This window comes from Anomalospiza imberbis, chromosome 3, assembly GCF_031753505.1.
Source record: "Anomalospiza imberbis isolate Cuckoo-Finch-1a 21T00152 chromosome 3, ASM3175350v1, whole genome shotgun sequence".
NCBI lineage: Eukaryota > Metazoa > Chordata > Aves > Passeriformes > Viduidae > Anomalospiza > Anomalospiza imberbis.
The window spans coordinates 107,843,600-107,871,472 of NC_089683.1; the positions used below are offsets into that span (position 1 = coordinate 107,843,600).

Consider the following 27,873-nt stretch of genomic DNA (forward strand, 5'->3'; position numbering starts at 1 on the left):
ATGAGCTGGGAAGAGTGAGGTGAACAGCACACTGGAGCAGCAGACACCTTGGCTTACCTCATCTCCCGGGCCTCCTGGAAATCCAGCTGCAGAGAGCTTGGCAGGGACCCTGCCGCACTGCCCACAGGGGGACTTCCTGCCCTGCGTATAGGGGGGATCAAAGGCAGTCCCAATGACCCCTTCTTCATATCCCCACCGATGGAATACAGCATACTCTGGAAAGAGCAGAACACAGTGCTCAGATCAAGCATCCAGTCTGGCCCCCATTCCGGCCTCAAGACACTTAGCTATGCACTTGATTGGGACTTGGAAGGAAAGGTCAGACTTATGGAGCATCATGGACTAGGGCAGGGAAAGGTGACCTAGGAAAAGGAAGTGGGTGAGGAAGAGACCATGTTCCAGATTTGCCACATCTACCCTTCTGCTCAGTTCTCTGCAAGTGTGGCTGCATTCCTTCATACTTCCTATCAGGATGTTTTGGGTTGCCACTGCCTCCACTGGCCTTTTGGATGGCAGAGGAGTGGGTTTAAGATCACTATTCTCTCCTGCCCCTAAAGTGCTTAACAGCCAGGGCAGATCTCCAGCCAGTTCCCACAAAGCCATTCTGCAGCATATCAAAACCTGCTTTTCTCAAGCCCCTCATTTCTTCTGCTGCTGCCCATCCCTCCTACAGTTCCCCAGCAGCTTTTGAGCCCAGATGCTGCTGAGCTCTTGGGATGCTCGCTGCTCTCCAGCTCCCACACATCCATCATCTCAGGCTCACTGGCATTTAGGAAGTTCAGCAGAGCTCCCTGCCCTGCTGCTCTTTGGAAGAGCTCTGCCTGCTTAAGTTCCTCCAGGGCCCCCATGCCATGGCCAGCAAGGGGGGTGGAGGCAGCGAGGGCAGATGCACACCCTTCCTTCATATACCATCATTTCTGGCAGAGCTAAAGAGCCAAATCTGAATCTGTTCAAACTTCATTGAAAGGCTCAGTTCGTGTCAGAGATACACTGGGCCCTATCTCAGCAAGGCTGAAATCAAGTACTCAAGCTTTTGACTGGACTTTTTTTTCCAAAGTGGTTCTTCATCAGCCTCCTTCTGCACCTCACCGCAAACCCAGAACAAGTGCAGGTCCTGGCCCTGCTGCAAAGGCAGTCGTGGGTCTGGGCTCTGGGCTGCTCTCCCCATGGCCACCTCCCACCACTTCCCTCTGGACAAAGCCATGCCAGAGCTCAAAGCTGCCCAGAAGCTGATGAAGTCTAGAAATAGCAGCAGCGACAACTGTGCAGAGGGTGTGCTTCTCACAACTCAGAAGCTGCGACAACCTGGAAGTGACTTTGCTGGACTGCCTGTTCCAGCAAACGCCTTTTTCCTTCCAAATCAGACACAGCTGACAGAAAACACCACCAAGACATAGAGATGGTTCACAGATACCCATAGTTTACTAAATCTAGAAGGATAGCTTCTCCTGATTGGACAAATGTAGCAGCTGTGACTGCATGTTGGTGTTTTCTCAGCCATAAGACTGAAGAGGAACCACGACAGGGCCCAGAAACCATTCAAGGACCTCTCCTGCTATTGATCTACGCTGGGGATGTGAAGTCTGCACTACACATCCATTGCAAAGACAGTGTGAAGGGCAGTGTCCAGCTGAGCTTTTCCTCAACTCAGCTGCTTCCCTAGGATCACACCACAGGAAAAGGTCTCCAAGCTCAGCCTACAGCAAATAAACTGAAAATCTACTACACAGGTCTTAGCTTGGCCTTCTTACCTCATAACTTTTTCCTTCTGATCTCTGCTCTTGGTGTTTTCTACTCTCATCATCATAGCCAGTGACATTTTTCTTGTTCTCTTTCTCCACGCTGTACATTTCATTTGTGTTAGAAGCAGTAGAGCTCTTCCGGATGGGAGGCAACGGCTTGGTGGGAAGCAGCGAAGAGGGACATGGCCGGAAAGACTTGGAAAAAATGAACCTGTTCTCGCCTGCAAAATGGAAGAATTTTCACTGCACCACCAGAGCACACTCCCAGTGTGTGGGCGGCGGGAGAGTCCGCTGAGCCCATCAAGGAATTGAAATTAATTTATAGAAATTTTGAAAAGCGTGGGCTTTAACCAAGCTTTCCAAATGTCACCTCTGAGTCCAGATTACAACAGTCATTTTAGGACAGACATCTCCTGTACCTACCTGCATCTTCTGTGTTCTTGTCTTTGCTTCTGCTGCTGGATCTTGGCCTTGAGAAAATGGAGCACAAAAGAACACATGAGGAGGTAGAAAGAGGAGGGAGGGAATGGGTGTTGCATGAAAGAAGGCAAATCTGCCTAGCATGGTCACTCTGATGAAGGAGGAAATGCAACACATAAACCCAACAAAATCAGCAAAGCTGATTAACTGTCCTTAGGCTTTCTGTTGCTGCTGTCACACAGAGCTGGCCAACTCTGGCTGAAACACAGCAGTCATTCTTCAACTTGCATCACAACTCCCCAACTCTGCTGCCTCTCCTTTTGGAGCCAAGTGGCTCCTCCAGCCTCTCTGAAGCTGCAAGAGCTGCTGAGCTGAGACACGAGTCTGTATGCAGGGCAGCTACTTTTGTACTGCTGTCGGAGATTGACTTTGCCTTCTCGTGCCTTACCCTGGTGACAGCTTTGTGCTACATGTGTTCAGAGCACTGCGGTCTCCTTAGACTATTACACCTCCTTGTTTTCTCAAGAATAAGGATCAGATCAAAAGCCCTCGGGTATTGACATTACGCTACATCATTAGAGGTGGGCAAAATTTGGAATACACAGGGGTCCGCCTAAATACATGAGAGAGCTGACTGCAAAATAACACACGAGATGGGAAGAGTGAGGTGAATAGCACACTGGAGCAGCAGACACCTTGGCTTACCTCATTTGCTGGGACTCCTGGAAATCCAGCTGCAGAGAGCTTGGCAGGGTCCCCGCAGCACTGCCAACAGGAGGACTTCCTGCCTTGAGTATAGGGGGGATCAAAGGCAGTCCCAATGACCCCTTCTTCATATCCCCACCGATGGAATACAGCAAGGAAGCCTGGAAAGAGCAGAACAAAGTGCTTGGATCAAGCATCCAGCCTTGTCCCCATTCTTGCCTCAAGACATTTAGATATGCCCTCAACTGGGACCTGGCAGGGAAAGTCAAACTGATGGTGGAGCTTGGACCAGGATGGCGAATGGAAAGGGAGGTGATGAGGGATAGACCATGTCCCAGATTTGCCACATCTCCCCTCGTGCTCAGTTTTCTGTAAGTGTGGCTGTATTCCCTGCAGGCATCCACATGTTGGGCATCAAAATGTTCTGGGTTGCCACTGCCTCCACTGGCCTTTTGGATGGCAGAGGAGTGGGTTCAGAATACAATTCTCTCCCTGCCCCTAAATGCCTAACCACCAGGGCGGATCTCCAGCCAATTCCCACAAAGCCATTCTGCAGGATGTCAAAACCTGCTTTCCTCAAGCCCCTCCTTTCTTCTGCTGCTGCCCTTCCCTCCTACAGTTCCCCAGCAGCCTTTGAGCCCAAATGCTGCTGAGCTCTCGGGATGCTCGCTGCTCTCCAGCTCCCACACATCCATCATCTCAGGCTCACTGGCATTTAGGAAGTTCAGCAGAGCTCCCTGCCCTGCTGCTCTTTGGAAGAGCTCTGCCTGCTTAAGTTCCTCCAGGGCCCCCATGCCATGGCCAGCAAGGGGGGTGGAGGCAGCAGGGGCAGATGCACGCCCTTCCCTCATATCCCATCATTTCTGGCAAAGCAAAAGAGCCAAATCTGGACCTGTTTGAGTTTCAGTGAACTTCAATTTCCTGGCATGGAAAAGGTCTCAGAGCTCTGTCTACAGCACATAATGTGAAAGTTTACCGCAAAGGATTTTTCTTGGTCTCCTTACCTTATGTCCTTTTCCCTCTGTTCTCAGCTCCTGTATTTTTACGCTGTACTCATCACAGCTGCTGCCATTTTTCCCATTCTCCTGCTCTCTGCTGCATGTTTGTTTTGGCATGGTGGAAGGAGAGCCCTTCTGGATGGGAGGCAACGGCTTGGAGGGAAGGAGCATAGAGGGATTTGCATGGGAAAACCTCTTGGCAAGGGGATAGCCAGTCAGGCCTGCAAAGCGGAGACACAAAACGTTACAGAGGCCGCAATGGAACCCTAAAACCGCTTAAGCTACATGTTTCATGGGACACATTTCCTGGAAAGTTCTAAACAGTTGCACAGGGAAACATGCTCCTGCTGGCAGACACTTGGGGCAGGCCAGGGGAAAACCCTGACCCACTTCCACAGAGCTACCACAGGAACAGCCTGGCCTCTGGCTGTCCTGGGACAGCAGGGAGCCCAGAGCCCTGTGCCTTCCAGGAACGGCTCAGCTGCACATGCACCCTCCTGCTCCTCTCCCTGCCCCACAGCTGAGCAGCCCTACAGCTCCATAGGGGAACTGGGAGCAGCAGAGCTCATTGCAGGGGGCACATGCTGGGCACAACCTCTCCCTGGGAATGTGCACAGGTTCGCCAGCCTGGCACCAGACCCCTCCTCCCACCAGAGATTGGCCTGGGCCCAGCTCCCCCCTCACCTCTGTGTGAGGCTGAGCCATGCCTAGAAGGGAAGAAGTGAGTTAGGTGAACTCCCACCTTTATCATCAACACATCTAATGGGTGTGCCACTCGAGGGGAATAATTTTTAATTACAGAGGAAATTTCTTTGGTTTTCCTTTTCATGGAACTAGCCTGGGTTTAATTCCTCTCAACACTATTGAGTTAGCAAGTCTGAAGGGAATGGTGGAAGGCTCCAATGATAAGAGGGTTAAAAAGATTCCTTCTTAATGCTGGCCTTCTGGGAATCCCCAGGAAAGACCCACACAGCTGTGACTTCTAGTTCTGCCAACCACAAAGACCGCTCAGCAAGCAGGCTGTGGCCACTGTCCCTGTCCTGGCTGACAGTATGAGTGATTTGGCTACTGTCAAAAAGGAGAAAGCAAAGTAAACTAATAGTAGAATTCTGTGATGCCGTGGGCATCCTTGCAGGATCATCTGTCCTGCCACCTACTTTGACACAGAGACAGCACTGGCCACCATGGACCAGTTTTCCCCAAAATCTTGTGGGATTTTTTTCCATTTGGCTTCAGCCTTTCAGCTCCTTTCTCTCCTCACCTTTTCCTTCAGAGGTCTTTCCTTTTCTGGCAAAATCCATCTTCGAACCCGTGCTTCTGCCTCGCAGAAGTATCTGGGTTTGAATTTGGGATCACTCTCAGCGTAGACAGCGACAGGAGCTTGGTACCCAGCCTTAGAGCAAGGTTGGGGACTCCAATCGCCAGCGCTCGGCACAGAGAGGCAGAGCCAGACGCGTCTCCTGCCACTCTGGCCGTGTCAACCACAACCGTCACAACCCCAGCGTTAGCTGCCCCTTTGTGATGCAATAACCTGTGGTTCTCTCGTTTCCATGGCTGCAAAACCCCACCCCAACTCCATCCCTTTCACTTCCCAAAGGCAGCCAGCCTTAAGCCCAGCCAGCCCAGGCCTGAGGGTTTCACACTGTCGAGGAAGTAGACCCTTTCCTAAGCTACTCTTCAATGGCCTTTTTTTCTGTAATTCCCACTCGGTTCTGGGTTGCAGCTTGTTGCTGAGGGATTTTGTTTATTTCTCTTCACATCAAACTAAGTGGTGGGACACAAACAATGGCACCAGGCAGTTTAAATAACAGAAGCTTTGCACTATCCCCAAAGAAGACCCCCGAATTCAGCTGGCCGAGAGCTGTAGGGAGCAAATTGACCATCCAAACATTCCACTTTTGCTCTGCTTCATTGTTCCAGTGGTTTATTCCCTGCTTGCTTTATTGCAGATACACCCAAACCCAACATAAACACGATCTGCCTCAAAACATTTCTGATCTTGGCAGTTGTTGACAATTCAAAATTTTCTTAATGGAATAAAAGCAAAGGATGGGTCATTCTAAAATCCTCTCCAACAGAGCAGACAAATCTAATCCTGCTTGATTTGGCAGAACTAAGCCTGAGCCATGGGACTCGTGGGTCTGATCCCTTTTTCTCTATGCACAAACTTATTTCTTCAAGTCTCATCTCGCCCATCCATTCAAAGAAGCTTTGCACCCTGCATTAGATGTCCCCATATCATAACGCTGATATGATCAGTGTTTTTGTAGGGTGTAAATTGGCCATGCAAAGTTCTCCTTCCTTGGGGCAGGGGTTTATTCCTGCTTTCTTTCCTGCAGACACACTCAAACCCAACATTACAGCACATGCCTCAAGACAATTCTCAATTTGACTGCCCCTGAAAATTCAGAAGTATACTCCGAGTGTTTCCCTGTCCCCAGGGACAGGCTCCAAGGTCACGCCAGGGAGAAAAGACACTGTCCCTGCTTCACCTGCAGGGACAGTTCCATGGAGCTCTGTCACTGGGAGAAAGTCGATGCCGGATGAGCCACCACACTTTCATCTGCTGCTGGAACTACTCCGTGATAGCTCCTGTTCTTCCCAAGAGAGAACCCGGCACCACCTTGTAAAGCGTGTCATGGGGGGATTTTCCTCCGGCATTTTGGGTCTTTGTTCTGGTGGGGGGACAGTGAGGTCTGACCGTTGGAAAGCTAGAATTACTGGGGTTTTTTTCTTGCTTTTCAGGCATTCTGCTTGATAATAAACTGTTGGGTTTTTTTCCACTTTCATCTATTAGTATTCATTTCCTATTGCTGGAAAGGGATTGTTGGAACACTTTAGAGGAGATGACTTATTGCAGATTGTCCTGTTGTAAGTTGTCTCAAACTGTGTGAGACAGATGGCTTCACACAGGAACATCCCCGAGGCTGCTGAAGGGATGGCACAGAGGAAGACAAACCTAGTATTTCTGAGGGAAATTCCTTGACACCAAACCAACCTGAGTCATCAAACAGTAGACCTGATGTTTCAAGACACGGGCCAAAGGGGAAACCTTTCAGTGTGTTTGGTCAAGGCCAGGTTATGATCAAGGCCAATGTGTGTCAGTGCACTTGGCTCCTTCTCTCCTCATTGTGTCCGGCACGCACAGGAGCCCAGAGCTCCTGCAGAAACCATCGCAGTATTGAGTGGGAGCAAACTTGTGTCCAGTCCTCACTTAGAGCTGTGGTATCCATCACTGCACCTCATTGGAATGAGGAGCTGTTCAAGGTCTTTTAGGAAGAGCTAAGGAGGTTTGGCCTTCAGATCAGCACCTTCCCAGCTCTTGATTTGCTGCCCTGGGTAAGCTGCTGCTTGTGGCAACACTTGTTTCACAGCTGAAAACCTTCCTCTGCTGGCCAGCAGCCATTGCAGGAGCTTTTGCTAGTGACGTTGAATCTTTCAGATCTTCCTAAGGAAAGCTCAGGGCAGCACTTATCAAAAGAGCATTGCCTGGGTGCTGCTTTTAACAATAAATCTTTCCTCTGTGCTCCATGCCATGCACAGTAACTATTTGAGGAAGCAAATTTGCTGCTCCAGAAAGTCTTCCAAACAGTCAGTTAAACCATAACAGGACACAATTTTTTGAAGTGACACAATCCTCACTTTCATGCATTGTGCAGAAAAAGAGGAGCACTGCTTGAGAGCTGTGTGTCTAACCTAAGTGACCTTGCCACCAAGAACTTAGAAAAGAGGGGAGAGATGGAATCAGTAGCACAAGGATCTGCCTTGTGATTCTCCCACAGGCCTGAGGACATGACCCACTTCCACTGGGCCATGGCTTTTTACCCTACATCAAAACTCAATGCTTCAGATTGTGGTGGTGAATCCCCCCAGACTTGTCAGGCCACACGGTGGTGCCTCCAGCAGGGACTGCTGTGGGTCTGAAGAGGCTGTGTCCTTCTGCCCCTTCCCACGGAGCGGCTCCTCTCGGCGCTCGGCACCAGTGGCCATCTGCGAGGTCACTGTGAGGAGAGGGTCGGCCATGGGCGCTGCAGCCCCGGGCAAGGCACGCCGCCATGGAGCGGCCTGCAGCCCCATCTCCCAGCCAGGGTTCCGTGTGGCACACACTGGCACTGGGTCAGACAATTCCCTGCTGTCTGGCTCCTGGGGCTCCTTGCTTTCTCCCAGCCTCCCCCAGCTGGGCACAGCTGCAGGCTAAACCTGACAACTGCCCCCACGGCGCCAGCTCCCAAGTGCCACAGGTGCCGCAGCCAGCGGCAGGTTCCTGCGGCCGCAGAGCTCCTGCTCCCTGCCAGACAGTGCCAACAGCAGGACTGGCTACCCCAGGAGGGAACCCCTCAGCTGCCTCTCTTGTCTCAGCGCCCTGATTTCCCCCAGCCCTGAGCACAGGGGCACTCTGCAACTCCCTGAGGAAAGATCTGCAGCTGCCTCATGATGGCACCGAGCCAAGCCGCAACAACCCAGCCCTGCTGGGCCCGGCTCAATCCCCATGGAACAGCTACCAGGGAAAAAGCCATACCTGACCCTTCACACCTGACAGCGCCTCTGTTTCCACTGACTTCAAAGGTTCTAGACAGCAGGCACTGAGTGCACATACATTTTAGCCTACTGTTGGGAAGGGAGTCATTTATGGATTCTTTCCAAGCATCAGGAACCTTTACTCTTACAGAGGTACACACTGGCAATATTTCAAAGTTGCTGAGGGGAATTGTATGTGTCATCTAATGGATGTGTTTGCCAACTCAGCAGTTTCTAAGCTTTCTCTTGTGGAAAAATGCAATTTCCAGACTAGATAGTTGATAAAAAAGCCTTGCAAATGCACTCTGAGGATAAAAATATGCAAAGACAGATGCATGTTGTTGGCAGATGCACTGTCTTGTTAATCAATTGACCTGGGTTTGCCTTAATTGAATTTTTTGGTAAGGAAAAACTTTACAAGGTATGAGAAAAATCAGATGATAGATGCATTTCTTATGAAACCCCTTTGTCATCAGAAGCACTGTCAATCAAACGTTTCATGTCGTGCAATCAAAAGCTCATTTTCTAATGTGTAAATGAATCCATTTGAGCTGTCTAACATGATGGAGTAACTCAAAAGTAGATTTGCTGTTCATTCTCAGGACAGGCTCTGAACCCAAGATCCCAGCTGTGCTGGCTCAGGCAGGAGGCAGTTTGTGCTCCTTGTGCAAGGACAAACCTGTGCAGGAAAAAGCTGCCAGGGAGCAGGCTTACCTGAGGAGTTGCGTGGGAAGCTGCCATCCCCATGGATGAGAGGCTTATTGGGCAGCAAGGGCACATTGTCCTGCTTCCTCAAGACCTTCTTCCTCAAGGCACTACCAGGGTGTTTTGTCTGCACTCTAGAAGCTGTGCCATTGACAGGCGGTAGGCTAAAGGCTGCAGGCACCAAAGAGGAGCTTGTAAGTGGAGGGTGCTAGAGAGGTTGGCAATGGAAATGGCCAGGAAACTTGCTGGAGGTGGCTAACATCTCTTTGTTATCCCAAAGAACTTCAAGTATAACAATGATATACCCCTTTATACCAAGTATAACACTGAGATGGGCCAATGATGACAGAATCACAGAATCCGAGAAGAGTTTGGTCTGGAAGGCACCTTCAAGTGCCATTTAGTCCAACCTCTGTGAGCAGGGACATCTTCATCTCTGGTGTTTTCATTAGAAGGAATTGAATTTTGTTTCTTCCAGGTTGCAGCCTCGTGGAAAGGCATTCTTTTGGACTCAACTTCCCTGGAGGCTGCTCTCCAGAAGAAAGTCTGAAGCCCCAGTGTAATTTGCAAGACAGAGTTTTCTACTCTGAAAGACTTTAGAGGTGAAGGTGGGAAGCTGATATTCTGCTACTGACTGAGTGAGGCCATGGGCAAGACACTTCATGCCTCTGTATTTTTCTTTGGGAAACAGAAATAAATCCTATGCAAGCTTCCACTCAGATGCAAGCCAAACAGCCCCCCAGTCTGATTGCAGCGATGTGCAAAGGGCAAGCAAGTGGTCAAAAAGGACGACCACAAGTGTAGCCACCACTTACTTGCTTCAGCTGCATCCCCGGCCTCAGGTGTCTCAGGAAGAAGCTGCAAGAAGCTTTCCTTTTGTCTATTTTTCTTCATCTGTTCCACCAAATACTCTATGTCCTCCGGCTCTAAGTTCTCTTCAGCCAACTTCCACAACGCAGCACGGATCTAGTTGCAATGGAAATACATCACAGACTGTAAGCAGAGACACACAAACCAGCCACAACATCTCATCACGGGCACAGAGTCCATAGAGTGTCATAGGCTTTAATGTGAGCGTCCCAAAATCGCATCTCAGAGTGGGCACATCTGGTGAGTGAGTGGGGCCAGCGGGAGCAGCTGGTAGGGCGTGCTGGGCAGGGCTAAGGCGAGGCTGGGCAGGTGGGAGCCAGGAAGCTGAGAGGGGAGCGGGCGTGGATTGAGCAGGGGCCGTGCAGCGTCCCAGGCCAGGCAATGGTGAGCAGCGGTGGGGCCAGGAAAGGTGTGGCGAAGGTGCGGCGCAGCACCGGCCCCGCTGCCGGCATCGCGGTCACCCCGCAGCAAAATGGCGCCCTTGTGCCCCTGGAGATGGCGCTGCTCTGGCTGCTGTCGTGCCCTGGCTTTCGCAGCGTTGTGCGGCACTGGACTGGTTGGAGCTGCCTGATGGCTTCGCAGTGGTCATGGAGCGTCCGAGTGCCTCTGGTACTTCCTGGACGAGCGGGGGTTCCTGACGGAGCCTGTGGCGCGGGGGCTGTTCCGCCAGGTGCTGGAGGCCGTGCGACACCGCACCTGCTGCGGTGTCCTGCGCCGAGACATCAAGGCCGAGCAAGTCCTTTGCAACCTGGCCACCGGTGAGGCCAAGCTCATCGACTTTGGGTGTGGCACGTTCATCCAGGACACCTTCTCCACCCAGCTGTCAGGTGAGCCCACAGCCGGGGCCCAGCTGGGCAGCGGAGGTTTCCCGCTTTGCTGGCACAGAGAGAAGAGGGAGGGAGGGAGGAGGGGGACTCCTCCTTCCGCCAGCTGCAGCCAAGTTGCTTTTCGGCGGGGCAGGGGCTGGCTGCCCCACCAGAGTGGATCCTCTTTGGCTGCTACCGTGGCCAGCCAGCCACCATCTGGTCCCTGAGCATTTTGCTCTATGACCTGGTCTGCGGGCACCATCCTTTCCACACCAAGGAGGACATCATCCGGAGCCAGCTCTTCTTCCCACCCCTGGGAAGGGGCGTCTCAAGGTGAGGATGCACCTTTTCACCAATGATGGCCCTTTTCTACAGGAAACCAAATTCAGCCCGCCAGTGTTTTGAGGTCAGGTCAGAGGTGGTGTCTGGAGCTCCAAGAGCACCCAGAGTCCTCATTACTGGACTGTGATGTTGATGTTGGCAATATTTGGAGGCTGCCTGTAGGCAAGTGCTCACAAAAGCATTGCTTCCCATCTGGGGGAGCTCTCCTTCCTGTGAGCCCCACGTGCAACAGAGAGCAGGTGAATGGGAAAAATGGCACTGGCTATGATAATGACAGAAGAAAAAAAAACAGCAGCTGAGTTCAGAGGGAAAAGGATGTAGGGTAAGGAGACCAAGTTAAGTCCTGTGTGGTAGATTTTCAGTTTATGTGCTATAGGCAGAGCTCTGAGAACTTTTCCTGTGGTGTGGGTCTAGGGAAGGAGCTGAGCTCAGGAAGAGCTCAGCTGGACACGGCTCTTCAGGCTGTGCCCAGAGGGAACGGGGGGAGGTGGCCATGGGGAGAGCAGCCCAGAGCCCAGACCCACGACTGCCTTTGCAGCAGGGCCAGGACCTGCACTAGTTCTGGGTTTGCGGTGAGGCGCAGGAGGAGGCTGATGAAGAACCGCTTTGGAAAAAAAAGTCCAGTCAAAAGCTTGAATACTTGATTTCAGCCTTGCTGAGATAGGGCCCAGTGTATCTCTGACACGAACTGACCCTTTCAATGAAGTTTGAACAGGTCCAGATTTGGCTCTTCAGCTCTGCCAGAAATGATGGGATGTGAAAGAAGGGTGTGCATCTGCCCTCGCTGCCTCCACCCCCCTTGCTGGCCATGGCATGGGGCCCTGGAGGAACTTGGGCAGGCAAAGATCTTCCAAAGAGCAGCAGGGCAGGGAGCTCTGCTGAACTTCCTAAATGCCAGTGAGCCTGAGATGATGGATGTGTGGGACCTGGAGAGCAGCGAGCATCCCGAGAGCTCAGCAGCATTTGGGCTCAAAGGCTGCTGGGGAACTGTAGGAGGGAAGGGCAGCAGCAGCAGAAATGAGGGGCTTGAGGAAAGCAGGTTTTGACATCCTGCAGAATGGCTTTGTAAGGACTTGACTGGAGATCAGCACTGGCTGTTAGGTAGCTTTAGGGGAGGAGAGAATGGTGATCTCTCACTCCAATGGCATCCAAAAGGCCAGTGGAGGCAGTGGCACCCCAGAAGATCTTGGTGTCAAACATGTGGATGCCAACTGGGAACACAGCCACACTCGCAGAGGAGTGAGCGGGAGGTGAGCACAGAATGCATCTTGGTAGAAAACTTTTGACTGTACAGGATCTTTTGGGTCCATTGTCCCCCAAACATGTCACTGGTGGCCCCATTGTAATACCAAGTAGCAAAGAGCAGCACAAATGACACAAAGAAAACATGGCAAAAGAATAAGAGGAGATGCCCAGCGAGGAAAGGATGTGGTGAGACACTGGCACATCGAGTGAGCTGCACTCCCATAACCTCTAGGCTAGCAGGTCCTGGTCTCACATTCTCCTTTTGGTTTATTTTAATTGATTTCATTTTTCTAAAAATCATCAAAACGAAAATATATCCAATTAAAAAGATGTCATCAAAATTTAAAGATACAATCAAAGCACATTTATTCAAAACTATGAGAACGTATGTACATCTGTAACTATTCTAAAAATATTCTATAAAACTCTTTAGAATTCTAAAAATTCTATAAATCCTATTCTTGAAACATTCTTCAGACAGTCGGTAGCTTCTTCCTGAGCTTGGAGGCAAGAGAGCTCTTCTGGACTGGAGGCAAGGACTTCATGGGTAAGGGAACATCAGAAGTGTCCAGAGAAATCTTCTTGGTAAGACTGTAGCCAGCCCTATCTGCAAAGTGGAAAGACCAAGTGTAACTAAGGCTGCAATGCAAACCTAAAGCATCTGAAGCTCCATATTTCATGGGACACATTTCCTGCCAACTTCTAAACAGCTGCACAGGGCAACATGCTCCTGCTGGCAGCCCCTTGAGGCAGCCCACAGGGAAAACCCTGACCACTTCCACAGAGCTACCACAGGAACAGCCTGGCCTCTGGCTGTCCTGGGACAGCAGGGAGCCCAGAGCCCTGTGCCTTCCAGCAACGGCGCAGCTGCACATGCACCCTCCTGCTCCTCTCCCTGCCCCACAGCTGAGCATCCCTACAGCTCCATAGGGGAACTGGGAGCAGCAGAGCTCATTGCAGGGGGCACAAGCAGGGCACAACTGTTCCCTGGCAATGTGCACAGGCTCTCCAGGCTGGCACCAGACCCCTCCTCCCACCAGAGATTGGCCCAGCTCCCCCCTCACCTCAGTGTGAGGCTGAGCCATGCTTGGCCTTCACCTTGTCCTCAGTCTGGAGTTGCTTCAGGCCCTCCATGCCATGACTAGGAAGGGCGATGGAAAGAGCGGGGGCAGATGCACACCCTTGCCTAGTGTTTCATCATCTTTGGCACAGCTAAGTCAAATCCAGAGGTGTCCAACTCAGCACTTGGTCAGCTTTCTGGAGAACATCAAATCTTCACCAGCCCAAAAGGTTTGAGAGGTTCTCCTGCACGTGTGGAGGCTTGCTGGCTGCACACTTCTTCAGCTTGGTGCCCATCACCTCACAGAGGGCATAGGCAAGCCTGGTGACCACCGTGCGGACGTTGGCGCTTCGGACAGGCAGCGCCTTGTTCTCCAGGAAGGACCAGAGCACGGGCAGGGCGTAGCGCTGGACGACTTCAGGGCTCCTGGCATAAACCCATTCCACAAGCTCTGCCGGGAGAGAGACACAGCTTCTTACTCACCAACCTCAATGCAAACAAGGACCCACCTCTAGTTTTGCTTCTTGGAAGTTGTTGCATCCCGAGTTGGTACAGTTAGGGAATTTAATAAATGTTAGTTAGACCGGTTCTATGTACCCCTATTTCCCCCTCATAATGGTTTGCTCCAAGCTGTATCACAGGAGCTCGGTCATGTCAATCTTGTAACCACTCCCCTTGCCCTCAGAAAGCTCTGTAGCAATCACGCCACCTCTGCAATCCCATTTGTCCCAGAACCCTGTACACACCCCTGTTATGTTCCCATAGGTTGTCGTGTTCCACGTCACTCCCCTGTTGTCTGTCCCCATTAGGCGAGGGGGGCTTCCGCCCCTGTCGGCCCGCCCCCTATTTAACCCCCTGCTCCCGGTGCCCCTATGCCATTTCTTCCCATGCTGGCTTGGGAACAGCTGCGTAATCCACCACTGCAGCCATGCAGGAATAGAGAGTTCTCCACCACGTGAGCAGGGTGTGCCATCTTCCCTCACCCTTTGTCTCGTCTCAGCGTCTGGCTACGGCATGGCAGACCCACGCGGAGGCACAACCCTAGAGCTCCGCGCACACGCGGCGGCCCCGGTCCAGCCCAGAAGCAGCGCACTAGCCGGACAACCCTGCTGCCCGGGACCGGGGGATAAGAACGCACCGTCGCAGGAAGCCTCTCTGGCTAAGATCAGTGAAATAACACACACAGCCCCATGATCCAGAAAGAGACAAAGCAGCTGATCATCCTTGAAACAGAACCAGCAACCCCTCAGGACTAATTTCTCCAACCAGAGCCTTGTACCTGTGGCAGACTTCATACCTTTACTAAATCATTTCATAATCGGTTTCTGCATGAACAATGCCTGAAATGTCAAATTGCCTCTTATTTCCATTAAGAAGTTGCCTAAACCCACACTGAAGATTTGGAAATGCTCCCTAGAGCGGCAATTCAGAGATTTCTAACAAAAGGCATGATTCCATGTTTGTAACTTTAATTTCAAGTGCCAAAAGTCTAATCGGAGTCTTCCCTTTGCTCAGTGGCACACAGCCAAGGGCACTATTAGAACACACTTCAAAACTCCAGCCCACCAGAGATGGCTGCTGCTCGACAGCTGGATTAGAAACATCGGTGACTCCCTGGTGTCTTTGGCAGAATGCTTTTGTGGCTTCCAACACGGAGCTGTTTCAAACTTCAGTGTGTCTTAGATAATTACCCAGACCCCACTGCCATGGCTTTTGGGTATCTTCACGTTTTAATGGCATTTCCCCTCCCAATGTTAATGGCATGTTTTCTTACAATGTGCACTGAAATAGGGGCACAGAGAAAGACAAATGCTACACAGGGGACTTAAATTTAACCGAAACACAAGTGTTTTCTCACATTTTCTCTGAAATCTTCTCTCTGCTCATTTTCTGAACTGAACTATATGCAACACAGACAAAAATTTACTACCAACAGGCTCCTTGCATGGCAGATTTGGCTGAGAGATCAAAACCTGAAATGCTCTGGAGATCATTCTTATTTTCTGGTCAGCCAAAATGTTATGTAGTAGCCATTTATCATTCTCTGCTGGAAGAGACTTCATTTTCTCTATGCTGTTAATCCACCTGCACCTTAATGCAACAATTCAATATTGAAACAGCTCCTGAAAGTACCCAAAACCAATTCTGCTAAGCAGGAAAGGGTTTACGGTACTCATTTCAAAATGGGAGCTCATATGAGTTTAAATGCAATTAAAGACATTGGTCACTGTGGAACTTGAGAAGAGAAAGAGCTGTCTGTTCCCACTAAATCTCAGAGAGGACATTTGCACTTTCTAAAGCAGTCTTCATTTATGTTGATTCCTTTCTTTGAAAAAGAGATCAAAATAACTGCAAAACTAAATTCCCTATTCCTAGAGATCTACTTTATTCAAATGCTCCTTTGTGGTGGTTTTAAAGAGCCTCTGACATTCCCAATGGCTGAACATGCCCTTTTCAGATTCATAAGGAAGACACAAAGTGTATTACACCCTGCATTTCAAGATGATGACATAATTAGCAATGGGTTTAGCCCCAGTTAAAGCAAGGCTATCAATCGTCTTCTCTCCTATATATTGAGATTATCATTTTTCTATTCCTTGACTACAGCTGACATTGCAAGCTCCTCTGAGGAATCAATTATCAGCTGCATTTGTGGCATTTTGGACAGTGCTGACACAGGAAGACACTGTTTGCACACCCTGAAATGCTCAGTCCAATGCCACTTGGACAGCACAGGCAGGCAGCCTCAGCATTCTGCTTCTGCCCCTCTGCTCCCAAAGGCTCCCTAGCATTAAATCCTTGCCTCTAGGACGTGTGTTGAGTTTTTGACCTAAGCGGTGACCCCCAGGCTCTGCATGGTTCAGCCTCAAAACTTTCCAAGGGAAAAGCAAGAGTCTGTGATGACAAAACAAACTGATTCCTTGAAACAGCATCTGCCACCATTTTCCTTAAGGATCACAGATGTCCCTGAGCTGCCAAGAGAGAAACCAGCTGGGGTATTTTTAGCCCTCCCGTTCCTGGAGGTGGGTTCTGAGATGCCCCTGTGAGAGCTCAGCCCCAAGGCCGAGCGCTGCCCCCATCTCAGATGCTGCACAGCTCTGCAGCAGCCCGGGAAAACCTGCCAAATACACCTGCCCTGGCTATTGGGCAGGAGAGACAAGCTCAGCACCTCCTGATTTGGAGGAGCTACTCTACTGCCTATTCCCAGGCATTCCCTGTAAATATTCCCTGGTAAAGACCTCTTGGCTTAGAAGGGGAGGCCATACCTGTGATACTCTCTGCGACATCCAGCAGAGCTTGGCCGCTCAGTTGACTCCATTGGTGGCTGAACTCTTTCATCAGTGATACTTTATCTACAAGTGAAACACATGTTTCTGCTCACTTGTCTGAGGTCATAGGAGAAAGGACAGTGAGGAGGCAAAGGGCAGGGGCAACCCCATTTTAGAAAAGAAAGTAAATTTCTGCTGATTTTTGAATCCTTTTCATCTTTCCTTCCAGCCTACTTGGCAGGGGTTTTAAATTCCAAAAGAAACCCTCTCCTTTCACATTTGTAAATCTTAACTTGTCTGCTGTACCAGGAGCTTTGTTGAAACAATTCACATCAGGGATCTCAAGAGTTCAGTCACATGTAAGCAGTGAAAAGGTTTTGCATCCCAGAGCCAAAAGGAAGAAACCCATACTTGGGACACAGAAAGGCACTGAGTCAGGCAGTTCATCAGTTCACAGAGCAGCTGAGGAGGAGAAATTGGGAACTCCCCTTGGAGACCTGTCTCTTCAACACTCCATTTTTCAGGCATTTTCAGAGCTGACATAAATCTGGGTGGCAAAGGAATTTAGAGCAGCCCCTGCCCACGTAGTTATTTGCTAGAGCAATCTTGCCCCAGGCAAAACAACATGTGGAACAAGGCATCATTGACAGCTGGATCTAGACCTGCTTGTCATAAAGAAATGAACATGGTGAATCATAAGTTCCCCTTTGAAAAAAGAAGACAAAGAAGAAAGATGGAAAATAGGCAGCTAATGACTATAATGTAGAGCTTTCCAGGTGGCTGCTCTGCAGAAGCTCTGATGGGCCAGTGCCCCCTTCATGCCAACAGCAAAGCTGTTCTTTTGGGAAGTCAAACGGGGCCCAAGCAAACTCCCAAACCCAGGTGCCTCTGAATTCTAGCAAAGCTGTAGTCCGGGACTTGCTCTTCACACAAGTAGCACAGAGCCCATGGCTCCTGGGAATTTTGGGAATTGCTGATCACATTCAAGCCTTTTGGGAGACTGGTGCATAAGGACTGCACCTCCACAGCTTCTGGTGGGTGTCGGCTGGAGCCTTCCACAGGTAACAGCAGCTATCAAGGCTCTCAGCGTTCTCTTGTGTCGCAGAGACAGAGACACACTTGAGGAGAGATCATGCCAGGGCTCAGCCTCACCTAAATGAGCGATGGATCCTTCCAGTGCTTTCACAGCTGCAGCATGAACCCCAGGATCCTTTGAGTTCAGGTTCTTTGTTATTCCTTCCACCAAACGGATGATCACCGGGTTCAGGGACTCTTCCAGGAGGCCTATGATTTCTGCCAGCACGTCCAGCGCCTTCTGCTTGACTTTCTTGTGGCTGTCAGATATTCTCAGGACAAAATAATCAAAAATCTGTGAAGAGAACAAGCAACATGAAAGCTGGAATAAAATGTCCTTGTTTGAAGAGTGGATGTAGCACTCAGTAGTGTAAGAGATGAAAGGGATCCTGTCTCTCAGGTCAGCACTTGGGTGCACAATTTCACTGTTTTCCTGTGGAACTCTCACTGGAATGGTTGTGCAACCTCATGCTGCGTGAAAGATTTTCTTGTGTTTTTAGGAGGTTTGGATGGGGACAGAATAGTTCCTATGGTATTTCTCTCCATCTATAAATCATTAAATCAATTCCATTTATTAATGCAAAAGGCTACCTATGCTTAACAAGTATGGAAGCAGATATTTACAATGCCCATTTTTCTATACAGTTGCCTCAAGTACTGAGGGCAATGAGGCTTTTGCCAAAACTATGGCTGGAGGAGATCTAAGTTTTATTTTTTTTGGTCTCAGAGCCTGTGTCTGCAGAAGTGCAGGGCTCTGATCAACTCTTCCAGGATCCAGACCATTTCTCTGACTAACAGGTGCACTTCTGAAATGTAATGTGCTCTACAGCTCTCATTAGAGCAAGTTGCGTCCCTCGTCAGCCACATCATCAGACAGCTTTTTCTGGAAAAAGCAGCTACTGGGAGGAGAAGGCAGAGATGCGTCCTTAGCTGTTTTCTTCCTTTTCCAAAGAGGAAAAAAGGCTCCCCAAAAAGGGGGAGCACTGTCTTTACATAGAGGAATAGGGACGAGGATGGAAATCAGTAGCCAGAGTTGTGCCTGTGCAAGACGAGATGTAGTTTACAGAAGTATTCTTTAAAACCCCCTGGGTTTAAACCAACCCAACCCAATTCTTTCAGTTCCTGGATTCTCTTCAGTTAACCCAGCTAGGAGTAGGAGACAGTAGCAGTTACAACAGCAGAAAATTCTGTCATCCTCTGATGGACAGCATCAATAGGCACGTGCCAGGCAAATACAAGTTGACTGAAACAACTTGTCCTGAAGCCTGGAACTGAATTAAATTTGTCTGGGTAAGAGAGACCAGCCTGTCCCAAACAGCCAGGATGTTGTACCTAGCCACACTGAATTACCTTTACTTCTACAGGCTTAGGAAAGGAGCTAAAGGAAAGGAACAGTGAAGATAGCCTACATACTTCGACAATGTTAGTGGAGATGAGCTGGGGGCTGTTTTTGCACAGGTCTAGGAGGAGTGCCACTCCTTCCATCCGTGTCTGAAACCCCTTGGCTTGCAGGAGATTGTAAAGCTTCTGGAGCGGCTCCATTTCTTCCACAGCTGGAGGTAACGTGACCTGGGCTTTTGCACGGTGTAGGAGGCATCCATCAGAGGTAGACTTCACTCTGGAAAACAAAACCAAATTAGGACCTGTTGGTGACAATACCTTCAGTTAATTGTGAGCAAAATATCTGGAGGAGCTATCCTAATGATGTGATTTCAAGCTAGAAAATCATGAGGATCTGAAGAACAACGTCAGCCTTGTGACGATCATTATGGGAGGCAACCTGCAAGTAACATTCTCCTAGTGCTCACTCAGGGAAACCAAGGATGAGATGCATCTGATCTATCTTCAGGTGGCTTCCAAGGCACACTGGTCACAGTGCTTTGTGGGGAAAGAGAGACACTACTTCCAGGTTTAAATGCCTCCTCATATGGGACGTTTCTGTCTTCTAATAAGGAGACTGATCACTCTGGAGAAGTGTCTCTATGACCAGGCATGACAACCTGGAAAAGCAGCTCAGATGCATCTGAACGGGGACATATCTGAAGGGTCCAGAAAATCAGTAACAGAGATAAAAACAGAAGCCAGACATCCCAGAACAATGCTCACATTTCATTTGCTTCCCTAGAGACTTGATCCACAGCTTAACAAACCCACTGGGAACAATTCTCCTGGATCAACCTGTCTCTTCCATGAGCATGGGAAGATGCTAGCCATGCTACTGGGGCACGCGGTCACTTTCCTGACACCACTGAGCATGACAGAGCTAAAAAAACCCTCTCTGTTATAAGAGGAGCAAGTAGCTCTGCCATGGGCATGAAGAGACAGCAAGGACCAAATTCCTGTCTTAAATGCTGATTGCAGTACAGGAGGAAATCAACCAAACGTGCTGTCCATCAAGCAACGTATATAAAGAACAGGAATATCAAGACAAAAAGTCCACCTTGAGACACCTGTTGACCACAGTTGCTCAGGAACTGCCTTGCTACTTACTACTCAAACTTGGTACTGTTTGAGGGTAAGAAAACCATGATTCTGCCAGGCCAAACCACATGGATGAGAACTGCATCTTTGTGGAATGGCATCTTGCTTCTAGACTGGGACTTCTCATCAAAACACCCATCTGAAAAAGACTCCACTCAGATGGAAAAAAACCCTGGTTGAATTTACTTGTCCCAAGTCAGGCAGCAGAAACTGGGCCCTCTCCTAGCCTCCACAACGCTGCCCTTGCCACTGCACTGGATCATCTAAGCGGCAACTAATGGGTGTCCTTTTGTCTCTCCATTTATATGGAAAGCCCTCCAGGGAAGTTGTGTTCAGTGTAATGCAGAAGTGGACATTTTCTATTCTAGAGCATTTGTAGGGAAAGAAAACAATCTGTGGGCCTGGGCATCTCTGCCAGAAAGATTTTCCTGAGGAAGAGGCATGTAAAGCTTGTCATGTGCTTGGTCACATCTCACAAAAGTGCTCCGTACCGTTTGCTAGAAGGCAGTGTGGCCTGGGGCTTCTTCGAGCCATCGTTGCTCTTCTCCACCGGCTCCTTGACAGCTGGGCATTCGCCCTTCTGGTTTTCCATCCCCTACAAAGACATGGAGAAACCCCATCAATCTTTAGAATATAAAATAGGAAATTCCCATTTTCAAGCAGCAGTTGGAACCAGGATCACTGCTATCAAGGCTTAGGGAAACATTTCCTAACTTACAGAAGGAAACAGACCAGAGATTCAGTGATGCCAACTCTTTGTTTTCAATAGCCCAGGGCAGGTTATGGGTGCTACCACACTGAGCAGCAGTCTAAAATCCCAAATTCTTTAATCTTGAGCATAAATGGGAATAATGCAAACTGGTAGGCAGTGAGTGTTCTTAAAGGAAGCAGCAGAAAAAATTGGTCTCTTTGGGGGTCGGCCCATCGTGCTGGAAGTTGATTTGGTTCTACACTCACTCTCCTTGTGCCTGCACAAAGGCACACTCCCTTCTATATTTTCAATAAAAAAGTAAAATGCCCCTCCAAACAAACAAAGGATTTTTTGCTGGATGCTGTTGGATTCGCCAAGCTTCTTCCAGCTGCACAGGGCTTGAGTGCAGGGCAGTATTCCCAAAAGACAGACAGTAATTGTAGCAACTAGGCTTGACTTGGATATCTTTTGTGTATTTGGAAATTTTCTTGGTACTACTATTTCTGGTGCCTTTTGCAAAGACGCCCTTATCTTCAGACTCTGTTACTTCTATTCTCACTTAATTGCTTTACTGGGGGCAGAGTAGGGAGAGCATGGTGGAGGCCTTACTCTTAAATGTAAACCCATGTTCTCCTTTTTCCCTTTCCTCTTTGTGACCGATATTCAAAATCTTCAAAGCCCCACTTTTTCCTGAATAATATCAGTTCCTTTGTGGCCTGCAGATGAACAGGCTGGGGATTTAGAGCTCATTCCCAGGTGCAAAATGATTCAGCCGAAGAGGAATGAGATAAAGACAGATTGGGTATGTTGGATTTCATATTAGCAGTGGCAATACTTGCACAAAGAAGACATTTCTCCTGCCAAGCACTTACTTTCACCTTAAGTCTTCTCAGGATATCTTCCAGGTCACGCATGGAAAGAGAGCGTTCCAAAAGCATTTCAAATTTTTGGTGACTCAGCAACATCTTCACCATCTCCTGTCCATAATGCCTAAGGAAGGATGGAAGGAAGGATGGGAGAAAGGAAGGGAGGGAGGAAGGCAGGAAGGAGGGCAGGAAGGAAGGGAATGAAAAAGTGAACAAAGGAAGAGTGTTAACAGAAGAGGCTGATACCTTAAAATCAATCAGGTGCAATCCTTGCATGAGAAGGCATTACCTACTCAGCAAAGAGGGAGATTTCCTTCCACTTGTCACTGCCGAGTGTTGTCAGGTGAACACAAGAGAGAAGAGAAGAATGTGGGGCCACAGAAAAATACCATCTCACTCTGAAACTGTGGGTGTTCCCAGGGAACAAGCAAAACACATCTGCTTTGCTGTCAGAGCCTATTAGCAGTGTCTTGCTGCCATTGCACAATAATTTGCCTTTCTTTAACTGGCAGGGAAGCCAGGACAAAACTCCTCATGCATCCTGTTGATTCTTCTATTCTATAGGTATGCACAGGGGCAGCTAGTTGCTCTGGCGTTCGTGGCAGCTATTAATGGGAATTTCATCATCAAAGTAAGGGGATTTTGGTGGTTTGGGTTGATTTGGCCACTAGCAAACCACAGTTTTCTTCAAGAAGAAATTTGGAGGCCACTGAGCCACAGATGACAGCATTGCAGAAATCTGCAGAAGGGGTTTAGAAAGACTGAATACATTGGCTAACAACCCCTGAAATATTTCTAGTAAAGTCTTCATGAGAAAGAGATGTTTGGGATCCTTCAGTGATGAACATTAGCCAACACTTTGGCTTTGTGTTGTGCACCTAAGGCCAAAGAAAACTGTTTGACTGGCTCATCGGAGCTCTTTTGGTCTCAGTAAAGGATCCTTCAAGTCACAGGAAGTTGGCAATGCACCTTTTTGCTGGCCAACCTCAGGTTATCCACTCCAGTCATTTCCCCAGGCCACCCAAAGCAGTGGTCACAGCACCAAGGCTGACTGAGCTCAAGAAGCGTTTGGACAATGCTCCCAGGCACGTGGAGTGACTCTTGGGGTGCCCTGCATACGGCCAGGAGCTGGACTGGATGACCCTGACAGGTCCAATCCAACTCAGCATATTCTCCGAGTCTATGCCCCTTAGCCACACAGTGAGGTCACTTATTACTTCCTTTAGTTCCACTCATTTGTGGTTTTACCTTTCTAGCCAGACAGGAAAGGGTTTTCCTGTTTTAGGAGGCGAAATGAAGATCATTACCTTGTGTCCTGGTGACAGTCCTGAGCAAGCACCCCTGCCACGTGTGCCAGCCTCTCAGCCCTGGGTGTGTCTGCGAGCTTTGTGACTCCAATTCTCTCCATCAAGGACAGGAGGAGTTTGGCCGCACACTTCCGCACCTGGGCGTGGCAGCTCCTGGGAAGAAGAGAGCAAACCCTGGGGCACAGGCAGAAGGAGCAACAGCAGCACGGGCCATGGCCAGAGCCTGCTCCCTGTCTTCACTGGGGGAAGGAGGCCTGGGTTCTCCCTGCAACTTCAGAAAACCTGTAGAAGCTTCTGTCCTCAGATAAACACAAAGCTAGCATTGTACAGCAGGGCTGCCTGCAAGGAAGAGGGAGGAATTCAGTCTCCCTGCACTATCTGATGCTCAATTTTGTGCATAGTATGTTCTCTGAGAAAGATTAAAGAAATAGATCCCATATGAATTTTTTACAAATTAAAAACCATTCATGCTGACCCATCAGAGGGCACCCACTACAAAGAGCTGCAGCAGGATTCAGGCTCTTTCCACCCATTTCCCCCCAAATCTGCAGACCTCTGGAAAAAAACAAATGCAGGGAAAACACGCTGTGGGCTGTGAAGGTGCAGAACATCCAGCAATGCAGCTGGTTTCTTCTGTCGGGCTTGGAAACAGATACATCCAAGTGTTTTTCCCTATTGCAAAGCTGAGGAAAGGGTGGCAGGCATTTTAGCCAGGTTGTCCTGTTCTAGAGAGTGCCTCTTGGGAACTATCAGGCCCAGCACCACCCTTTAAGGCAGGATTTCCTTCAGCTGTCCCATGGCAGCCGGCCTGTGAAGGTGCCTGTAAAGTGATTCATCATCTCCAGGCTGACATGAAACATCAGTTGGAATAGAAAGTAGAGCTCTAAGGCCAGGACAGTGGCACAAGACTCCTTTTGGCAGGAGCTGCACCTGCTGTGCAGGCTGTGCCACACCCAGCACATTCTCCCCCATGTGCTCCACGCGCCAGCAAGCACCCTCCGCCTTTCTCAGGTTAATGGCATCAGGAGGAGACATGGTTTTTCCCAGGGCATCTGTGGTTAGCGCTGTGAAATATCCAACAGCGCTCACAGCTGCAATTGCACTTGTGCCTCTTCCCACAAAAGCTCAAGGATCTATCCTTGGCCCTTGCAGGCACTTTCACTTCCCCACTGTTCACCACGTCTAGGAAAATCTGACAGACTGAGAGAAGTCCAGGAAGCAGCAGGAAGCTGAGTCAGAGGAGCTTCAGTCTGGATATCAGGAAAAGGCTTTTCACCCAGAGGGTGCTTGGGCACTGGAACAGGCTCCCCAGGGCAGTGGTCACAGCACCAAGCCTGGCAGAGCTGAATGACCATTTGGACAGCCATCTCAGGCACTTGGTGTGACCCTTGGGCTGTTCTGTGCAAAGCCGAGAGCTGGACTTGGCGATCCTGAAGGGCCCCTTCCAACTCCCCATATTCTACAGTTCTGTGATTCTGAGAACTAATAGGCTGCAGGAGGGCAGAAATAGGTGACAAGAGGGAAGAAATGAGGTTGGTCAGAGAATCAAGTCCCTGAGTTCACAGAAGATGCAGGATACAGGAGCCTTCTCTCCCACCATTCCCATTCTCTCTCTCATGCCTTCCCCCTCCCACACGCTAGAAGGTGAGGAATATCACTGAAAGAGGAAGAACCTACTTGACTCCCCTGTCCATGAGAGCAGTCATTGCTCGTGCAGGAGTCACATTCTCCACCATGATCCCCAGGGTCTGACTGGCTGCTTTCTGAACAAACTCTGGGGAGTTCCACACCATCTGGAGAAGGACTGGAGCAACCTCATCCACCTCAGAGTCCATGTCCTTCTTGAAGGTCGCAAAGAACTCTCCCAGAGTGACAATTGCCGAGTAGGACACCTTGGAACGCGGGTTGGTCACCTGGGGAAGTCATGAGGGGAAACATAAGAATCACCTTGAAAAGAAATCAGCTGTCGTCAACAGAAGTCCCAGCAAATGACAACACATCCCGCTGCGTCCAGAGGAACATAAAAGCACAATAAGAGCACAAGAACACAATCAGAGAAAGCGCTTACTCTGGCACCAATTTCTGGCCTCAGACCTGCTTACTGCAGGCCTAAAAAAAAAAAAAATTCACTAAAGTGTTCTACTTAACACTCCTAAAATGTCCGCTGCTTTGATTTTAGGCCCTTTTACTAGAAAATTAAAACAAGGGCCGCTTTCAAATCATAAAGGCACAAGTCAAAAAGATAAGAGTCAGGTGCTTCTGTTCCAGAAAGCAACACCAGCAGTTGAAGCACTCAGCCAGGAAACAGAAAACACAGCCTCGGGTCTGCAGGCTAATTTGCAGAGCTCAATTACAGCTTGGGCAGAGATTGGGATTGTGCTAAATAATGTCATTAGCATCTCAGCATATGCACATTGCAATATAAAGGCACCTCACTTAAAGACAAGTGTCAGATATAGAGCTACATGTACACACAGATCCTACAGATAGCTGAAAGACGTTAGAAATAAAAGGTCTAAAACCAGAACTGAAGACGCACCCTGTGCACACATGGGGATGAAGAAGCACATACCTACTCCACACCCCATGTATGAAGTAAGGGGAACAATTCAGAGCAATGTTCTCACCTCGCTGGTAACTGCCATGCAAATTTCCCGAAGTCTAGAAAGCAGGACTGCTGAATGGGACTCGGCCAGCTGTTTGATGTTGAAGAGTCCCTTCTCCTTCAGCTCCCTGCAAGGCAAATAACAAAAAGCTTGCTATTTCTCTCCATCCAAGAACTAGGCAGCACCCTCTGAAATGACAGGCTGGCAGCTCATCCAAACCACGGGAGGTGCTTTTCAAGGAGCACTTAGTGAAATCGTGGAATGCGTTGCCACAGGATGCTGTGGCTGTCAATCGCATACACAAATCCAAGAGGCAAAGAGAGGGGTTTCAGAGACTTCAGAAGACAGGCTTTCTGAAATCTCTGGCACATGGAGTCCCTCTGCCACTGCTTCCTAGAAGCTGTGAGAGCGGGCCATGCTGCTGTTTCTTGTCACCTGCCTGTCCCTGAGACACACTCCCATTGGGCTGTTACTGGGGCATTTTCCTTCTTTGTCAGCCCCAGCAGGCAGTTCAGCAGTGAGAGTCTGCACTGGCCCTCTGGAGCTGAGTTTCCACTCTTCAATCTAGGCCTGTGTGTCACCCACTCCACTGCACCTCACACATTCCCCAAAAAAGCAGCAGGATGTCCCAGAAGATTCCACCCCTGGGCAAGAACTGTCGAAACTCTGGCTTTTCCCAAAAGCCCCTACCTAAAACAACCCCCACTACAGCAACATGTTATTTAAAAGTTGCAAACAACTCCATCCCCCAGCACGGGCCTTGTGCAGGCCCTCAGGTAGAGGAAGGTCTGTGAGGCATCAGGGCTGCAGCACAGGGCTGGTGACCGATCCCACAGGCACCCCTGGGTGTCATCCTGACCCCCCACACCTGCAGAAGCTCTCTGCACCTCACAGGACACCAAAGAGAAATGGGGAAGAGAAAGCAGAAGAGAAAGGGCAGAGCAAAGGCGACTGCACAAGGACATGCATGGTGGCAGATTTTTCATGCTTATCCCTGTGCGAATGGAGGCCTTACCCCAGTGTGAATGAAGCATCCACCAGGGAGTGATCAAAAAGACACCAAAAAGAAAACCCATATCACCTAACATTTGTAGTGTTATCACCTCTGGGCCTCCTTCTGCTTGTGTATAATTTTGGGACACATTGTGAGCATTGGCCAAACATCTCAAGCCCATATGAAGCAGTGAGAAGGAAAAAGTTGAAATCCAAAAGTGCCAGATTCCTAGAGGATTTTCTTTCTTTTTCCTTCTCCTCTGCCATGAGCCCTTCAGGAGTAAGGACAGGCTGAGGGACTTGAAAGCACAACTCAGTCCATTTCTCAGAAAGAGGAACTCCCTGGAGCTGCTGCTGGGTCTCCCGTGCAGGAGGTCCCAGGGAGACCCTGTCACCTGCCACTGCTGTCAGACCAAGGCTCCCAAATCTCTGCACTCAAAACTGCTGCCATCCTGCTTCTGCCCTTCAGCCAGCAAATCATCTCATTCCAGAGCTTTCTCTCTTCCCTCAAGATTTCCTTTGCAGCTCCATGGAGCAGCAGGCAAAGCGAGGAAACAGCACGGACCTGCTGCAGCTGGAGTACTGCTGCAGAGCAAGGCCAAGAAAAGGCTGCTCTCCAACCTTTTTCCTCTCACTGCTCTGCAGTGCTTTCACCAGTGCCCTTTGGCCCTCTGGGCTCTCGGGGCTCAGAGGCACTAGCAAGACACGCTTCTAACCTGCCTTAACGCTAAGAGGGACACAGAGTGAACGGAGCCTTTCTTACCAGGCATCGCTGCCGAGCAAGGAGAGTGCCTCCAGCAGGGACTGCTGTGGGTCTGAAGAGGCTGTGTCCTTCTGCCCCTTCCCACGGAGCGGCTCCTCTCGGCGCTCGGCACCAGTGGCCGTCTGCGAGGTCACTGTGAGGAGAGGGTCGGCCATGGGCGCTGCAGCCCCGGGCAAGGCACGCCGCCATGGAGCGGCCTGCAGCCCCATCTCCCAGCCAGGGTTCCGTGTGGCACACACTGGCACTGGGTCAGACAATTCCCTGCTGTCTGGCTCCTGGGGCTCCTTGCTTTCTCCCAGCCTCCCCCAGCTGGGCACAGCTCCAGGTTAAACCTGACAACTGCCCCCACGGCGCCAGCTCCCAAGTGCCACAGGTGCCGCAGCCAGCGGCAGGTTCCTGCAGCCGCAGAGCT

The 27,873-nt window shown here is 49.8% G+C and overlaps 1 protein-coding gene and 3 long non-coding RNA genes across 4 annotated transcripts in view; all 4 read right to left on the minus strand.

Moving 5' to 3' along the window:
* The window catches only part of LOC137471774 (uncharacterized), a 28,468-nt gene extending 26,506 nt beyond the window's left edge, over window positions 1-1,962 (minus strand). The window contains exon 1 of the long non-coding RNA XR_010997838.1: window positions 1,752-1,962. This is a non-coding gene — a long non-coding RNA (uncharacterized lncRNA). The remainder of the gene's footprint in view (window positions 1-1,751) is intronic.
* A 2,019-nt stretch (window positions 1,963-3,981) lies between these two features.
* LOC137469987 (uncharacterized) lies at window positions 3,982-5,334 on the minus strand. The gene is made up of 2 exons (XR_010996853.1): window positions 5,127-5,334; window positions 3,982-4,086 (listed from the first exon to the last, which is right to left on the minus strand). It is a non-coding gene; the product is annotated as an uncharacterized lncRNA (long non-coding RNA).
* A 2,430-nt stretch (window positions 5,335-7,764) lies between these two features.
* Window positions 7,765-10,131, minus strand: LOC137469988 (uncharacterized). Its single transcript, XR_010996854.1, has 3 exons — window positions 9,904-10,131; window positions 9,098-9,259; window positions 7,765-7,866 (listed from the first exon to the last, which is right to left on the minus strand). It is a non-coding gene; the product is annotated as an uncharacterized lncRNA (long non-coding RNA).
* A 3,440-nt stretch (window positions 10,132-13,571) lies between these two features.
* On the minus strand, window positions 13,572-27,783 carry LOC137471775 (TOG array regulator of axonemal microtubules protein 2-like). Its single transcript, XM_068186331.1, has 10 exons — window positions 27,462-27,783; window positions 25,727-25,832; window positions 24,777-25,012; window positions 23,100-23,252; window positions 21,799-21,916; window positions 20,727-20,830; window positions 19,168-19,372; window positions 17,833-18,049; window positions 16,678-16,764; window positions 13,572-13,862 (listed from the first exon to the last, which is right to left on the minus strand). Exons 1-10 carry the CDS (start codon window positions 27,668-27,670, stop codon window positions 13,627-13,629), a joined length of 1,671 nt encoding a protein of 556 aa, XP_068042432.1. The 5' UTR covers window positions 27,671-27,783; the 3' UTR covers window positions 13,572-13,626.
* Window positions 27,784-27,873: the final 90 nt, after the last annotated feature.

Bases quoted from the DNA above. Each gene is read 5' to 3' on its own strand.
- LOC137471775 (XM_068186331.1), bottom strand. From the start codon at position 27,670: ATGGGGCTGCAGGCCGCTCCATGGCGGCGTGCCTTGCCCGGGGCTGCA. The intron at 25,833-27,461 runs GTAAGAAAGGCT...TTTGCCTTGCAG, and splicing joins TTGCTCGGCAGCGATGCCTG to GGAGCTGAAGGAGAAGGGAC. The intron at 23,253-24,776 runs GTAGGTTCTTCC...TCTTCTTCCCAG, and splicing joins CTCATGGACAGGGGAGTCAA to GAGCTGCCACGCCCAGGTGC.